Source organism: Plecotus auritus, assembly GCF_963455305.1.
Source record: "Plecotus auritus genome assembly, chromosome: 5".
Classification (NCBI taxonomy): Eukaryota; Metazoa; Chordata; class Mammalia; order Chiroptera; family Vespertilionidae; genus Plecotus; species Plecotus auritus.
In genome coordinates this window covers 15,018,346-15,035,947 of record NC_137776.1, presented here as the reverse complement: position 1 = coordinate 15,035,947, position 17,602 = coordinate 15,018,346, and the positions used below count along the sequence as shown (strand labels likewise).

Below are 17,602 nucleotides of genomic sequence, written 5' to 3'. Positions count from 1 at the left end.
CCAGGTTGAAACAAGCAAGCAAGAATTTTCTACTCTTTAGCCTGTTTAACACCTAGAATGAGAGGGGCCGAACTCACACAGCTGTCCTGCCTGTCTGTGGGTGCTTGGGTTGTTGTTGCAAACCAGGATGCTTTATTCACTTAATGTGTTCCCCAGCATTGAGCCAGGCCCTGCGTTAGTGCTTTTGGCACCACAGTGAGCAAAACGGGTGCCTGCATGAAGCTTATGCTCTAGTAGGAGCAACAGACAATAGTACATACAAACAGGGTGCAATCTTATTTTCAAGTGATTGACACGGAGAAGGTGACAGAACCTGCTGTATTAGAGGATGGTGAAGGTAGGTCAGCTCTAAGGAGGAGGCATTTGAGCAGTGATATGATTGACGTGAGGGGACCAGAGTGTTCCAGGCAGAGGGAGGAGCACGTGCCCAGGCCCTGAGATGGGAGCATGTGAGATGGGTCGGGTGAATCTGAGAGGGTGGGGTAGGAGATGTGATTAGAAAGGTAGTCTGGGGCCAGAGCATGCCAATGTAAACTTTAGGGACTTCAATGCTTCTGATTTCTTCTACGAGTGATAGGAAGGGATTGGATCACTTACATTTTAATTTCTTCGTCATCTTTCTCGGCTCTTAAGCTTCTTTGGTAGTCTGGGGAAGCCTGTGGGACCCTTTGCAGAACAATGTTTTTAAATGCATAACATGCAGTCCAGAGGGTGTCCCAGAAACGATGATGTGGGAATATAAAGAATACGGTCTCCTGCGAAGGACAACATGCTCTGACTTACGTTTGCAGAGGACTGCTCTGACTGCTGTAGGCAGCAGACTGGAGGGACCAAGGATGGATGCACGGAGGCCAGCGAGCGTGAGGCCAAGCTCTTTTGGTTTATACCAGAGGACAGTCGTCTCTAAGGCAGGGTGCGCGGCACAGCATTCTGAATGCGGGAAGGGAAATTTATAACCTCTGTTTATATTTAATTTACCCTAATTTTTTAAAACATCAGCCTAGTGCAGCCGTGGGCAAACTACGGCCCGCGGGCCGGATCCGGCCCGTTCGGCTGTTCTATCCGGCCCGCGGAGCTGAAAGAGTGGAGGGTTCTCTTGCTCTCCCCTCCACTCCTTTACTTTGAATTTATATTAGTTCACACAAACACTCCATCCATGCTTTTGTTCCGGCCCTCTGGTCCAGTTTAAGAACCCATTGTGGCCCTCGAGTCAAAAAGTTTGCCCACCCCTGGTAGTGGGTCATGGCACTTTTTGTTTTTGGTAAATGAACTGGGATTGAATAGAAAATAAGAGTGTGCTCACTAACCCATGAAACAGCAGGTTTTGTTTCACGTAACGTTTGTCTCATGAAACACAAACATGCATCTACATGTTCCCTTGCGTGTTGCGAATTCCAACGTAAAGTGTATTTCTTTTATTCTTCACTTTCAATTACAGTTTACTTTCAATGTTATTTTGTGTTGGTTTCAGGTGTATAGCATAGTGGTAGATAATCATGTATTTTACAAAGTGTTCCCCCAGTAGTTCCAGTATCCGCCTGGCACCATAAGTACATTCATATAATTCATGAACAAACCTATATATACACCAAAGGGACATGTCCAGAAAGTATTTATGTGTTTTTGATCAACCAAACATGATGATCATGATGTAGGGAGACTTACTCTGTAAGAAACTAACTAATAGAGGCCACACTGGTTTAGACCACGTGACCTTTTAGAGGCCATTTTGTGGGAGAGCATGAATTCTTGCCATGATTCAGCCTTGCAGATGTCAGGCCTGTTTCTGAAGCATCCTTCACTCGCTCCAAGAGCCCTCGCTTGGTTATAAATCTGTGTATGCCTACTTAGACCTGCTGTCACCACTGAGGTGACATGGACTCCCCTAGGGAGACAAGTTCCCCAGGGTTAATTTCCAGAGAGGAGAAGTAGTTGTTGACATTCCTCCTAAGATTCAGGGGGCTCTGAAGAGCGTGTTCTGCTTCTGGCACTGTGAACTGGGGGCGCTGTCATGCTCCCTCCTCCACCCTCTGGGGGTGTGCCCGCCTTCCTTCACACACTCCCAGACTGCAGTCCTGATGTCTTTTTGACATTTTCATTCGCTCTTGAGGTGAGTGAGTTGAGTGGCAGCATTATCCCAGGTGCCATGCAGTATAGTATTGTGCAGGGGTCTGACATTTTCTGTTCTATACCCAGGAATAGTATCTGCACTGGAGCAAGGAGAGAAGGGAGGGTGAGGGAGAAGAGCAGATTTTGCATGAAATCTGCTCCAATTATGACTGAATTACCTATTTCTTTTTCCTCCCTCCCTCCTTCTCACCTTCCCTCCCTCCTTCTCTTTCTCCCTCCTTCTCTCCCTCCCTCCCTCCTTCCCTCCCTTCCTTCTTTTGTTTCTGAAAAACAACAACCACCACAACTTTCTTTTGTTTTATAAAAAAAACTCAAGCTTTCATAAAATGAGCAAAGTCTTCAGGTAAGCTGTTAGGATGAAAACGAATACATTGTGGATATAGGTGGCTCCACCCCCAAGATGAAGCAGTAGGTGCTGGTAATCTCGGCTACGCAAAATACTTCAATTTCATTAGCCTCCTTTCGAGTAGAACTTGGTTTATGAAAGTGGGTATAGAACCCGGAAATAAGGTCAGCCTCATCCCACTATTCCTAAGCCCTAAATATGAAGCCATATTTCTCATTCTCCTTTCCCCCCTGCTCTTCTGCTTTCTTAACTCTGCCTGTTTCAGACATCACTCCTTCATTTGGATGAAAGTGATTATTTTAAAGAATCACTTGGTTATTTTAAATTTCTTATGAGTGAATATTTGCAGACATGGTAGCTTGCAGGTAAGCTGAGCAGACCCTGGGAAATAGCTTGATGACTCACTATGATATGACTTGGCTAAACTGTCAGGTACAGGGGCGCTGTCCTCAGCGTGGTTCTGTACAGCACCGAGCCGTAAGCCAGAAGCAGTGTTAATGACATGGCTCAGTCAAGGCAAGCTACCTGTGTAGTTGCTGTCTCCATAGTTGCCAAAGGGACCCTGGGCTAGCTACTGAAGAGGACAGCTGGGTTGTGCCAGAATTCACTAAGAGCCTGCATTCTTTCATGGGAGGTAACTAAATCCTGGATATTAGTTGTCACAATAAAACAAAACAGAACTAACTTAAAAAATTTCGCCAGGGGATGAGCACCCAGTTTGACCTGTAAAAGAAAAAAATACTCGAAGACATCCGCGTTAACCTCTTGCTTTCATTTTCTCCGTGTCCTTCCTTGTCCTTCAGAATGTGGTTGCCTATGATGGACGGGCCGGTTTGATTGTGGGGTTGAGTCTGGGGACTGGATGTCGCTGCTCCTTGCAGTGGAATGTCATAGGATTTCCAGATGCCTGGCTGCTTTGGGGCTGTTTGGTCCCTGGGGTTCCAGGGCCCTCCAATTTTACTTGCATTAGAAGGAAGGCCTTTGGGGGTGGAGGGCGTTTTGAATTTCTGAAGCTTTTGGTGCCGCATTCTCTCTTTTTGTTGTTCTTGTTCATGCTAGATTTCCTTGAAGTACCAAAGCCTTGTGGGCAATCAATCGCGTTAAGAAGGGTGCCGACCCGCCACTCGGAGAGGGCACTTCTCCCTCCAGCTGAGCTCCCTTTTTCCCCTTCAGCATCCTTACTCATTCAGAGCAGATCTAAAGGACGCTCGCTTTTCCTGACCCACTCTCCATCAGTATACTAAGAACATACTGAAAGCTTAAACAGACTCTCTTTTCCAATATTTCGGTTGCCCAGCTGCCTGGAGCCTGAACTCTGAATGTTTCTATTGACATCCGGTTAGCCCCGTCTCCTCAGCAGCCTCTGAGCGCACAGGTGAACTGGCGAGGAAGGGAGTTCAAATTAATTGAACATTTACCTGTGCCAGGCTCAGGAAACGTGTCTTACCCAGGACAGCTTATCTAAGCTTCGCCATGAATGTGGGGCGCTCACCTGCATCTGACAGGTGACACTGAGGCTCAGCTCCGTAATGAGCTCAGAAAGACCCAGGTGTGCTTCTCCCGGAGTGCATTTGACATCTCCCCTCTCCACCCTCTGTTCAGCAGGTGCACTTTTCTAAAAACTTGGCTTTAAGGATGCAGAAGGTGAACTTTTGACACTGCTCGGTGATTCATTTTCCCCGGTTTCCAAAGCTGAATAGTTTCCTCCTGTGCGCCCAGCGCCCTCGTGTCTCCTTGGTTCCCTTTCAGAGCAGCGCGCGTTTCTCCTCCTCTCCTCCGCCGGGCTTACAGAGCGTGGCTCACTAGGGCACCAATTTAATGAAATACAATTTCCAGTCATGTTTGGTTTGATTCTAGGTGATACAAATAAAGAATTGTGATCACTTTGTAGTCAGGCTTAAAGGGAAGAGAAAAGGTGGAAAGAAGAAAGTGAGTCAAGGATAGTCCTGGGCCAGGTCCCTTCAAGTGCTGCCTAGGGAAGGCTGAGCTGGAAAAGATGAGAAATAATGGGGCAGCCAGACATCGTCCTTTGGCCCTTGTGTGTCCTGAAATGTGGGGTTTGGCAGCGTCTAACGATCACAACTTACGGGAATCTTCCATGTGCCAGGGACTGTTCTAATTAATAGATAATATATATTAATTCACATAATATGAATGTATCCTCTCCAAACCCTCGGAGGTACATGCTATTACATCTAAGAAAACAGGAGCAAAGAGAGGCTCATTGACTTCCAGGGGTCCTCAAACTATGGCCTGCGGGCCACATGCGGCCCGCCGAGGACATTTATCCGGCCCGCCGGGTGCCACTGCCTGTCCTGCTTAGCAGCCGACTCGTCCCGGGTCCGCAGTGCGCATAGGAATTTGTTCATAGTGTTGTTTTTTTTTAAACTATAGTCCGGCCCTCCAACGGTCTGAGGGACAGTGAACTGGCCCCCTGTTTAAAAAGTTTGAGGACCCCTGATAGACGATTAGGGGCCGAACTGGAAGCTGCGCCGAGGAAGGTTGGCGTGGAGCTCCTGACCACGGTGCTACCTGCCTCTCTGTTCCAGGGCTCAGTAACCAACTCTCAGGAGTTCATGTGGTTTTAAAGACCATTTTTCTTCTTAATTTGAACCAACAAACCATACAGTTGGAAGGGCAAATATTTGTCATGTTGGGTGACAGACATGGATGGGCTAAGAAAAAAAGGAAAGTCGAAGGAAAAACCATGCACTTGCCTTTCTGTGTCTCTCCCTCTGTATTTACTGTGCGAAAGGTCACTTGAGTACAAGAGCTCGAATTTCGTGCTTTTAAGCAGCTTCCCTGTGGCTAAAACCCCTGCTCTTCAAATTGACTTGGAACCTATTTTGTAACCATGTGTACCTCTCTCTAATATGAGCGCTCAGGAGTCATTAGTTACGGGCTCCTTAAATAGGACTCCGTGACTGTGTTTCACGGAAATGCCGGGAATCACCAAGTGATTTTTGCTTTACCCTCAGATTGTAGCCCTTTCTCGTGACCATCCGTCCACTCACATTTACTGGAAGGAGCAGTGGTTCTGGGAGACCTGGGCTGTTTGCCTGGTCGGGCAGCTACCTGGGCACAGTTTGTGGTGGGAGAGAAGAGGAGGGAGGAGGCTGAGAGGGCTGAAATGGTAAATTACTGTAGGTTCTGAAGAAAAATAGATTAGAAGCATTTGTGGTTCAGATGAAAATAGCACATTTCCTGTCTGCTTGGACTTTGGGGGTCAGAGGGCTCCAGGGGATAGAAAATAAATAAAAATTGATCCCTCCCCAGTCGAAGGAAGTGCTCTGACTCTGGGAATGGCAGTGACAGCCCCAGATTTGGGGATCTTGGGAAACCACTTTTGAAGGTTAAAAAAAAGCAGCAACAACCACCCCAACACCAGGAGATGAGAGAAAATGTGGCCTGCTGTGCTGAGGAGCGCAGTCTTTCAGGGATGATGTGCACAGCCCTTTTCCCAGACTGGCACCAGGCAGCCGAGTCTGAGCAGGTATGTGGCCGCCTTGTTCTTGCCACTGACCGTGGTCCTTCCCTCTCTTCTTGCAGGTGAGAAGCCTTACAAGTGCTCATGGGAAGGGTGCGAGTGGCGTTTTGCACGAAGCGATGAGCTCACGAGGCACTACAGGAAACACACAGGTGCAAAGCCCTTTAAATGCAACCACTGCGACAGGTAAAGAAACGTCGAAGCTTCTGGATGTGGTTGGGGGCGTGGAGATGGGGGTTGGAGTGGGGGGATTGCCAGTGCTCTTGGATTCATCACAAGCTTCAAACTTCTCTCTCAGAGTCTCGGATCTGGAGATGCCTTTTACTTCTTCACCGAGAAAACCCATGAGATAAGGGTGCCTTCTTGCGTGTAGTCAAAAGATAATGTGAATTCTTGGTTCCATTAAACAAGCACTTACCTGGACATCAGCTTTGGGCCCGGGACCACGTTAGTCACTGGATATCAATAAGACACGACTCCTACCCCTGAGGAAATGAGGAGACAGATCATTTTAGTATAGTGTGAAAAGTAATAGGATAGAGAATGGTCACCTGTAGCTGATTCTTCTGATCTTTTTATTAACATCAGTACCATTTTCCCTCATCCTTTATAACGCAAAAGAGCAGAAATCCTGCTTAACGGAAGGACGGTGAGGTATAAGGCCTTCCTCTGAAGTATTATTAGACGTGAATTTACTGAAGACGGTTCCCACTCTTTGGGGGCCTGTACCATTCTTTCTCCTTTGAAAATAGGCACAAAAGTCTAAACTATGGAGAGGCTTTGAGAATTTATCCTATAATTCCATCTCAAACCTCAGCGTTTGATAGTGGAAGAAAGAGCACGTAGCAGCAGAAAACTACACTAGTAATAGTATCTGACAGCCTTGGCATTATCAACCAATAAACCCCAAAATGGAGACTCTGCAGGCCAAGGTGAAGGCAGGATTAGGTTGAGACATAATCAAATAATGGGCTTGCATCTGAGCGTGTTATCCTTCTAATCCTATTTCTGTGTTTAGAAGGAAGCTTAAGAAAATTAACCATCTTTTTTAATGCAATCCTAAAGGTCTCGGTTATGATGAGAAAAATGCTTCTAATACGATAAAGGCCCTGAGAGCCTCAGGGTTCCCGGCTCGGCCAGCCGCTCACAGGGTGGCAGGAGGGGCCGCAGGATGTCCACGGAGGTCTGGCTCTCCTCGGGAGGAAATATGATCGCTTTCGCATCCTGCCTCCTGGGCCGGTGCGGGCCCCGCCCTCCCCAGGCCTTCCTCTGGAGTAGTGTGTGTTTGTTTGGAGACCAGGTCAGGGGTGGCCAAGTCTCCCAGGTGGCCAGTTGGCTTAGTGCTCCTTTAAGATGCTTATAAAGGAGCATTCATATTTGTCCTCCTTTTTTTTCCTTCTTCCTGAAGAGGCTATTTTCCTCTTATCTTCATTCTTTACGAACTAAATAAAGCCCCCATGCCTTCTGGAGCCCAGAGATAACCTCCCACCCCAGGCCCGAGGAAGTCCACTTCTCGAAGCTATTGTCCCTCATTTCTTTGGAGCTTTCTCCTGCGGTCCAGGAACACAACCTGTTTTTTCATTTCTATCCCATTACTTAGAAGTCCCAGCCGCTCTTCTAAGTATTATACTTAGTCATGTTTCTCCTTGTTTGACAACTGCCCCCAACTCCCACCTCAAGTTTATTCCTCTCTAGCCCTGGCCATTAATAAAGAAGCTGCATAGATGGGGATTCTTTGTCCACAGTCCCTGAAGAAGAGCTTTACATCCACTTTGTGGCGCGCGCGCGCGCGCGCGCGCACACACACACACACACACACACACACACACACACACACACACACACACACACACCTCACTCCCATCCCTGAAAGGTGGCCAGGCTGCTACTTGGAGATTGCGCATTATGGATTGCCATCATCCTTGGAAATGGGCAGAGAGTGTTTCTGTCTTCAAGTCAACTGGCTTAACTGTGAAATTTACAACTGTGTAGTCGTTGACATATCCAGGTTAAATCTGATTGTGTGATTTATGTGAGAAATAATTCAGACCCACTAGATATTTCGGGGAAGGATATGTCAGAGATGGGCCGTCTAGTTGCTTTATTTTCTTCATCAAAATATAGGATGGTTTCTGGAGCTAGAAATGTTCGAAGCAGATGGTCACGTTCAGTGACATGGTATTTGGGAGAGACTGAACAGCCCAAAGTCCTGCGGCACTGCCAGTCGCCCGTGCATTTTCATTGGTGTCGGAAATGAGGGACTGGACTCCGTTGGTGTATCATGACAGGCAGCACCTTGCCTTTCCATTGCACGGATTGTGCTAAGAATAGAGCAGGTCTGGGCAGTGGCATCGGGAAGTGGAGTGGTCCGAAAGCAGGTGAAAGGAAAGCCTGGGGTGACTGGGGAGTCTTCCCTAGAAGACTTCTACCTTCAGAAACAGAGGGCATCTGTAGCCCTTCACAGGGCACTGGGTCCTGTTGGCACCACGGTGTGTATGAGCATGAGAAACCTACTTCTTGCCTCTTCTAATTTGAGCAGTCAGACTGCCTTATGTAGAAGCTAAGCTAGGATTGGGGTTTCTTTTCCTTAAAGCATGGACCATGTATACTTTTATGTATAAGCTAGAACAGTGGTCGGCAAACTCATTAGTCAACAGAGCCAAATATCAACAGTACAACGATTGGAATTTCTTTTGAGAGCCAAATTTTTTAAACTTCTTCTAATGCCACTTCTTCAAAATAGACTCGCCCAGGCCGTGGTATTTTGTGGAAGAGCCACACGCAAGGGGCCAAAGAGCCGCATGTGGCTCACGAGCCGCAGTTTGCTGACCACGGAGCTAGAATAAAACAGACATGTGTTCGTTTGTTTTGCTAACAGTTAAAATTGCTGGATGCCATTAAAAAATTTCTGTATTTCTGGCTTTGTCTGGAAAAGCAGACGATGTGCCCATAATATCCTGGAGCCGAGTAGTAACCAGGACCCACTGGCACTGGCCGTGTGATCACTAATTCCGCCAGTTCCCACCACTCCCTGTGGTCTCCCAACAGGAAGGCAGGCCGTCCGTTGACATGGATCATCACCCCTGCTCTGTCGTCAGCTCTCACAGAAAGGCAGTATTTCCTCGCCTTATCCAAAGTGGAGTCAGATAGGGCTGTGTGTTTCTTCCACTTGACCCACAGCCCGCATTCACTTTACCTTCCTGACCCCCAAAGGCATTGGGTTTTGTGACCTCTGGCTTCAGGTTTGGGTTGGGGGAGAAGCCAAGGAGGCAGCTCTGCCATTTCCTTAACCATTGGACTGAGCCGTGCAGCCCTCTGAGTACCCAGCTGCTAGAGGATGGATCTTGTCTCTCAGCCCATAGCATGCAGCTGCCAATGGCGGTGCAGGTTCTCTGCTTCCGCGAGTCACGATAGGCGGGCCATGCCGACTCAGCAACGACATAATCCAGGGAGACTGCCCCAGGGTAGCATCTCCAAGATCTCGGGCAGTGGGGAGGAGGCATTTTGATTGTTGAATCAGCCCACTTATAGGTGGTAAGAAATTATCAGCCCATATCTAGCTCTTTGGTACCCAAGAGGGTTGCTGTTGGCTTACTGCCCACATGCCCATAGTGTGCCTTTTTCATGGGCAAGAGAAACGACCATAGGGGTTCGACTGGTTCTCTGTAATGAACAAATTTCAGTCCTTAAGGACCTTCTTATTTAAGGTCATCTGCCTGCTATATACTTGGAAATACCCTCTGGGGTTCTATTACCCTTAGAGTTATTTGATCCTGCATTTCTAGATGCTGAGTTTATCTATTACCTTTTACTGTTCCTATGAGGAGTAAGTATAAATTAACAAATATAAATTAATCACGAGTAAGTAGCTTTGCTGGTATATTGCATTTAAATAAAACCTCAATGGTGAGGAACCTAGTCTAATGCTAAGTATCATGTGCTTCTTAGAATTTGAGCAAATAATGATACTAGTTTGATTCTTGTGGGGTGCAGTTACATTTCATATTATATTAAAGATCTGTTGTTGTTTTTTTCACTTTTTTTTCCTGAAAGAAATGGAAGGCTTGTACATATATTGCTAGATACCTAGCACAGAGTAGGCGATTAGTAAAGGCAGAATAAAAGTCCAAAACAAACGCGTTACTGAACAGTTACTTCAAATGAAGTGGTGTATCAACAATACTATTTTCTCCAAGTTCCCAGAATAGAGAAAGGAAAGGAAAGAGGTTTTGTCCACTGCCTAGTCCTCTCCTTCACTTCTTACCATCTCAGATCCCTGTGTTTCCCTTTTGAACAGGCAGATTGCTTGTCTTTGCTTTGTTTCTTTCTCACGTGTTGTTTCCAAAGCATTTGCATATTCATTTCTTCTTTAATGATGACAATTATGCCTGGCTGGCATTGCTCAGTGGTTGAGTGCTGACCTATGAACCAGGAAGTCATGGTTCAGTTCCCGGTCAGGGCACATTCCTGGGTTGCAAACTCAATCCCCAATGTGGGGTGTGCAGGATGCAGCCAGTCAATGATTCTCTCTCGTCATTGATGTTTCTATCTCACTCTCCATCTCCCTTCCTCTCTGAAATACAAATATATTAAAAAAATTTTTTTAATAATGACAATTATGGTAATAATAGTTAACAATCATTGAGATCTTACTACATGCCCAGCAATAGTTTAAGCACTTTATAGAGTTGGTCTCACTTAATCCTTCCAACCAAGCTGAGGTGAGTGCTGTAATTGTCACCATTACACAGAGGAGTGATTAAGACCCAGAGATGTTAATGTGCTCAGAGCTACACAACTTTTGGGCGAGCTGGGATTTGAACCCAAGCAATCTGACCCCTGAGCTCACCTTCCTAACACAACACCTTGTTTCTCAAAACATACCTCCTGTCTCTCTAACGGTTAGGGTTAATCATTTTCTGAGGGGTGATGGCAGTTGAGTTCCTTACCTGGACCTCTCTAATATCCTTGTTGTTGTTTATATTTCTTAGGTGTTTTTCCAGGTCGGACCATCTTGCCCTCCACATGAAGAGACATATCTAAAAAAACCTAAAGGCCAGAGTTGCCATGGCGTCGGCCATTGTCTGAAGAAAACGCCATGAGGCAGGGGGCTGGACTTCAGGCGGGGACCCATTGCCTCGCAGAAGAAAGTTCTCACTTCTACACCTCTGTGTACACACACACACAGTCACACACTTACACACATGCTGTCACGCACAGACCCCCCCAAACACTCACTATCATGCACCCAGCTATATTTAAAATATATACGGCTATTCTTCATGCCTTGCCCTAGCCAGATGATAGAAGACGAAGAAGAAGGAGACCAGGTGAACTCAGCAAGGCAGACTGGCTGCTCACGTCAGCACTATTGGAATTATTTCCCGCTGTGGCCAATGGAAATCAAAGCAAATGGATGTGACGTTTCTGCAGGTGGACAGCCGTAAGAGGGGCTTATCTCTAACTTGCTTCTCCGTGCAACTTGATAGGAGAACACAACGTCTTAAAGTTGCATATGTGTAGCACTGTTCCTTTTTAAATAGTTGGGGGAAAATGACCTAGAAAACCAAATTGCAGTTTGGTAGCCAAAATTAACTCTTGGTTTATTTGTCCTTTGTGTGTGAAAAGTCCTACTATTCCGTGCGTCCGACTTCCTCAAAGAACTGTTGATCGGTTTTGGTTCTTCTTAGCACCACTGAGATCTTTCCAGTCGATACCAACGGCCTTAGCGGCGACAGACTCTGGAATACACCTTACACCTTTCTGGCCTGCATTTCTCTAGACTTCACTCTTAAGGGAGGAGTTTTCTTTTCTTACTTTTTGACTCTTGCACACCATATGCACTAGGGATTCTGGAAACTTCTAGCATGACTGCAAAGTGGCCAAGAGAATAAAGTCCTTGATGATAAATCACAGTCTATCCCTTGAGCCTCACCTATTGCCAGTGCTAGATTTTTTTCTTTTTAAATCTCTGTTTTTGCTAACGAAAACTTGAAAAGCTTATTTGGAAGCTTAAATGTTTTATCTTTTCTCCGTGGACTAAACCTCACCAGGACTCTCTCAGCACCTGGATGTCCAGCTCTCAAAGCAGCCAATCAGATGGGACATCACAGTTCTCTCATCCCCTTGAGGCATCATGACCTCAGCTCATAGTGGTCAACCCCGTGCTGTGTGTCATTGCTGCCCTGTACCCAGTTTCAGCATAGATGTTGCTAGTCTCAAAGGGCAGCTGCATATTGAACCTAACTCTGGGTTATGACCTGACAAAAAGCCAAAAATATCACTCTTTCCAGGAGTGGGGAAAGTGGAAGATGCCTCCCAAGTCTAGTGACTTCAGAAACATCATCTATCTTCCTCTCTCATGCCCACTGAGCTCATGTTACTCCACTTGTTAAAACACACAATTCAAAAATGCCATTGTGGGAATGAAGGGTGGACATTTAAGGGTTGAGATGTTTCTCTAACCATCTGTCTAAAAGGAGAGACATATTTCTAATTTATTTTCTGGCTAGGCCCTTCATGACTTGTGACCTAGAGCACCCAGGATCAACAGAGGCCTCACGTTTACTCTGCAAACTGACTCCGAAGGGGTTACATTCCTTCCTTTTCATCCCCCACACACATTCAATATCGGTCTCTATCTACCCGCATTCTTAGCTAGCTGGCACTGGCCTCAACTCCAAAGACTGCCTTTAGGACCATTACATGGCCTATGCAAGCAAGCGGGGTGGTTATTAGGACAGATTGTATATTTTGTATATTCTGGGACCATCCCTTCAAGACACGTCTAAAAAAAACAAAAATGGCACTTGGTCCACACATGGTTGCTGCTCCTTCATACCAGCTGGCTCCCCCCTGCCCTCCTTTGACTGTTTGACTCATTGACTGTTAAAATGCCACCCCATACCTATTTGGGATGCAAAACTGAAGTCTTTAAAAGGAAATAATAATATAAGAAACACAAATACATTTATGACAGCAACCTTCAAGATCCTTGGCATTTGGTTTCTCAGCTTTCTGCAACCTTTGATTTCACTGAAATGTTGAATCTACTCATCTGAGAGTAAAGGAGCCTCCTTGTCACAGATGTTGTAGCTGCCAATTGGACACATGGGGCATTCTGAGGTCTGGCCCTTAAACTTTACTTTCTCCTTTTCCTTTTTTCAATTTAGACCAAAAAAAAACAAAAAATAAAAAATAAATAAAAACCCACAACAAAATAATGACAATAAAAAAAAAAAACCACCCTAAAACACACACACACAAAATCTGCCCATTTGCCAGAGGCAATTATGTATATGTTAGTTGAAGGGTATTTTAAAAAAATCAGTTTTATTCCAAAGATTTAAAACTAGACATGACTTAGAAACAATTTCTGGAGCACTGCTTGCTGACAATCTTGTAGTTCTCTACTGCATTTGAGTGCATTTTGTGGCCAGTCCATCGGGGCGTGCCATGGGGTTATATTTGAATGTGTGGTGCATCCTTTCTGGATGAAGGATGTGGGGGGGACCTTGAACCTCGGCTGTATTAAACTGTAGCGCCTCCAGTCAGTGCACTAGATGAAACTTTAGACACCCCAGATTGTGTTGGTTCACTGGTCTCCCTTCCCATAGTAGCCTCTAGCAGGAATGCACAACACACACACACACTGGTGATGGCGTTGGCCGTGGCTGCCACCATTTACAAATGTTCTCTCCCCAGCGGGAGCTGTTCTGGCCTCTCGAAATGCTATTACTAAGTGTTTAGAATATTTAATTTAATTTTTGAACCAACCAATGCAAGGCTCTATTAAAAAGAAAGTTAAAGAATGCAAAAGAGTAATCATTGCTTGTTTGCTCCCTGTTGTCATCAGCGGTCTGGAAAAGACCTTATTTGAATGTGGCGGAACAAAGGCCCTTTGGTCCTCATCAGTGTCTGAACTGTTCTGGAATTCCTCTCTCTCTCTCTTGTATCAGTGAGGTCCTTTGTAATCTGCCCCTGACCTTTCTCAGAGCAGGGGGCGCTGAACCGTGATAGTCGGGCTTGCTTGCTTCAGAGTCATCTGTTGACTGTGAGAATTGGCCTGAGAATTTGGTGGGTGCTAGGGGTATGGCTTGGAAACTGTTCTCTAGCAGAATTGACACCTATGAATGATAACCAGTTCTATCCACGGGAGCGGGGGTACAGCCCCTATCATTTGGAAGCTGATTTGTGATACAATGCCCATCATCTCCAGAATGGCGGAGATGGTTGGTAAGAGCCTGCTGGAGTGAGCAGGCTTTCCAAGAAATGGCCTGAAAATGTTTTGCTCCCAAAAGGACAGGTTGTTTAAAACAGTGCTTGAATGGACATTTGAAACACATCAAACTGCTTTCTCACTTCCATTGTTACCTCCTGACATTCCAGGGGATCCCAGATTGGAAAAGAGAAACCTGGCAAGGTGTTTCTTGTGATTGTCCCTTGAGCACACTTAATCCAGGGTTCAGAGTTTGATGTAGAGAACAGGAGTGTTTCTAAGCCACTGACAATTTTTGACAGTTTTCTTTATTTCAAGTTGTGCTTCTGTCTCCTACCACCCGGCTGTAAGTCAAAGACGTGGAAACCTGAAATGATATGCTGCTCCTAGCTACTGGCCTCCTGCCCCACTAACGGTTAATCTGCCCAACTTAACGCCTGGTGGTGATGACTATTGTGTTCGGATGTTCGGATTCCATGACAAAGCTGCATTTTATAAAGAGATCGGAGACCCCAAAATGAACTTCGTGCTGACCATTTCCTTCTCCTCTCTACGTGCTTTCCCTTGCAAAGCCCTTCAAATGCCCACCTTCTCCCCTCCTGCACCTCTTGTGCCCTTTTTACATCTTTGATCGCCTGATTCTAACAGGGTAAAAAGACAGCCAACCTCACGCATGATAGCAGAACTGATTCCTATGTTTTAAAAAATCTTCTTTGAATCTAGAAGCCAGAGAAGATTTTTTTAAGGACCTTAGTTTGGGATAAACTTCCAGATGAGCCATGTCTATTTGCATCAGAGGGGACATGGGACTTTCAGGGCGACTCACCCAGGGCCCACGAGCATTCTGCCCCACTCCTGAATTCTATGGCAAAGTAAAAAAAAAGAAAGAAACTTGAATGGCAAGAACAAGAAAACCTAGTGATTGGTTTTATTGGTTCAAAATGGTTTCCTCTATGGAAGGCACTTCATAAAAGAGAAAATACAGTGCAAAGTGCTTTTGTCTTCTCTGTTGCAGAAGTTGGTTTTAGGAGAAGGAAGAAGGGAGGGGAAAGTCAGAGAGATGCACATACTTAATTACAAAAATCAGGTTCATTGTTTCTTTTTTAAAAATCTTAGGAGGGCCAGCACATCTGGCCACTTTTGCACCCAGATCTTTGCCAAAGTGAAAATTCATTAAGTAGAACCGGTTGCGGAAGTGTTCCCTGGCATCTTCCGGAAGTGGCCGCCTGCCAAGCGTGGGGTGGGGCAGGAGGAGAGAATTTGCATTCTGGGTCTGGATTAAATTTCGGTAAACATGGTGATGTCTCAGTGTGAAAACGAGAGGGCCTGAGTCTAGTCAGTGCCTCTTTGATGGCCTACTTTCCTCAGTGAGAATCATTGGGAATACTTGAGATGAAACAAACAAAAAAGTGTCCAAGGAAGCAAAAGCTGCTTCTCAGTGTGAGATCCCATGACTAACTGCCTGAGGCTTCAGGGTTTTCTCTTGCTTTTAACACTCTCTCTTAAACCTTCTCTGTTGGTACCTATGAGATCCCAGAAAGGGCGATGATAACGCTGCAATTAACCGTTGTGTGCACCCTTCCGACCTAGTACTGTATTCTTCAGGTGTTTTCCATTTAAGTACAAGTCCTCGGGAAGCAGGTATCAAACATGGAAAGAGAAATCCCTAGGCCATCGCTTCACAAATATCCCAAACAAGATACTCTTTTCAAACAGGGCTCCCTCTAAGGGTCATGAGGGAAGGTTGATCCATTCTTTGTTGGGGACTGTTTATACAATTTTTTTCAACTGTGAGCTTTGAAATCGTCAATTGCTTTGACTCCAGCTTCTGTCTACTGCCATAAAATGGACCCCACGTCAGAATAATGAGGGTGGTATGTCCGCACACACCTGGATGTGTGCCCACGTACCTATCGCACCTTCGCGGAAGGAAAACAGGCTACTGACGTTGAAGAGGAGTAGCCACCAGTGCCTAATATCTTTCTGGGGGGATGGATGCTTATAATTGCCAGTATATTGAAACCACACTGGGAGTTCCACATAAAGGGGAAGGGCTGAGGGTGGGGAGAGGGGACCTTGTCATCCTAGGCCTTTGGACCGGACAGAATAAGTTCTGCAAATCTAGGTCCTCAGAGGCTTTTGGGCTCATTGGCTGGTTCTCAACCTTTTTTTTTTTTTTTTCTCCCCAAGCATGCATTTCCTGTACTCAGACTTAATTTTCTTATCTTTCACTTCTGCTTCATTCCAGGGAGGAAAAGTACACCTGTTATGGCCACGATCTCCTTGCTAACACAGAGGCAAAAATAAATGTTTCATATTTTTGGAGCCTCCCCTTTCTTTCCGCAAATCTCCCCAAACTCCTTCTCTCTCGTCATCCCCTCCCTACTCTCACCACTCGACGTCCCAGCCACCACCATTTTTCTTTCAAATCTCTATTATCCTCTTAACAGTTGGCTTGAAAATATTTATTTTTGCACTATCCATTTTCTTTTTGCCAGATGTGTCTAACAAGTGTGTTTGGAGAGACCTACTCCCAGCCCCGCCCCTCCCCCACCTCCCCGGTCACATTCTCTCAGGCCTTCTCTGGTATTTATAATATATCACAGAAGTACCCAGTCTTATAGCCCTCGGTTATGCCTTTTTTTGACATTTTATTTTTTTTAAGCTTTTTATATATATATAAATATAAATATATTACTTTGTCGAGTTTTTTTGCTGTACAAAAGTCTTAAGATTTAAAACTATTATTTGTATTATATGATGGTGGTATGTTAATGTTACAAAATTATTAATGAAGAAAAAATTTATTTTTGTTACTGGTCTGTTTCATAATTCTTTTTTAAATTGGTATATTGTAAGATATCTATGCAAAAGATGTTATGTGACGCATTTTTATTTAAGAATGTAATATGTGTAATAAACAGTAGAATGTGTTTGGCCTTGGAATGCCTTACTCTATTTTTCCTTAGCTTATTTAATTGGGAAAGAAAAATCCTCAGAGACACAATTGGGTCCTTATATACCTCATGAGAATTTTCTTTCTCAGAGAAAGGGAAGGCAAAAGACCATATGAGGTCGTTTTTCTTTGTTTGGGAGGTTTGGGGGGGGAGGGGGCGGAGAGGTATGTATTTTATGGTTTCAATGAGGTGGCTCAGTGCCAGATAGGATGGAACACTGAAGACGATTTATTTCTTCGAGGGGAGGAAAGGAGCATATTGTTGGAAGTTATGAAAAGCAATATTTTAGAGCGGGGTGGGTTATGGGATATTATTTGTTTAGGGGGTTAGAGGAGGCTTATTGAAAGCAGTTTATTTCGTGAGCAAGGGGTGAAGTTTGTTCTGGGATAGTGTTGAGTGGAAGTATACTTGGAAAGGATGACTTGAAGCCATGAGTGGAGGAGCGAAGGGCACAGGTGAGGCAA

General features: G+C 45.3%; 1 protein-coding gene across 2 annotated transcripts in view; it reads left to right on the top strand.

Moving 5' to 3' along the window:
• Window positions 1–17,114, top strand: part of KLF7 (KLF transcription factor 7) — a 92,542-nt gene extending 75,428 nt beyond the window's left edge. For both annotated transcript variants that reach the window (XM_080669306.1, XM_080669307.1), the window contains exons 3-4: window positions 6,026–6,149; window positions 10,955–17,114. In XM_080669306.1, coding sequence (XP_080525432.1) covers window positions 6,026–6,149; window positions 10,955–11,006 — 176 coding nt within the window. In that variant the 3' untranslated portion in view covers window positions 11,007–17,114. The remainder of the gene's footprint in view (window positions 1–6,025; window positions 6,150–10,954) is intronic.
• Window positions 17,115–17,602: the final 488 nt, after the last annotated feature.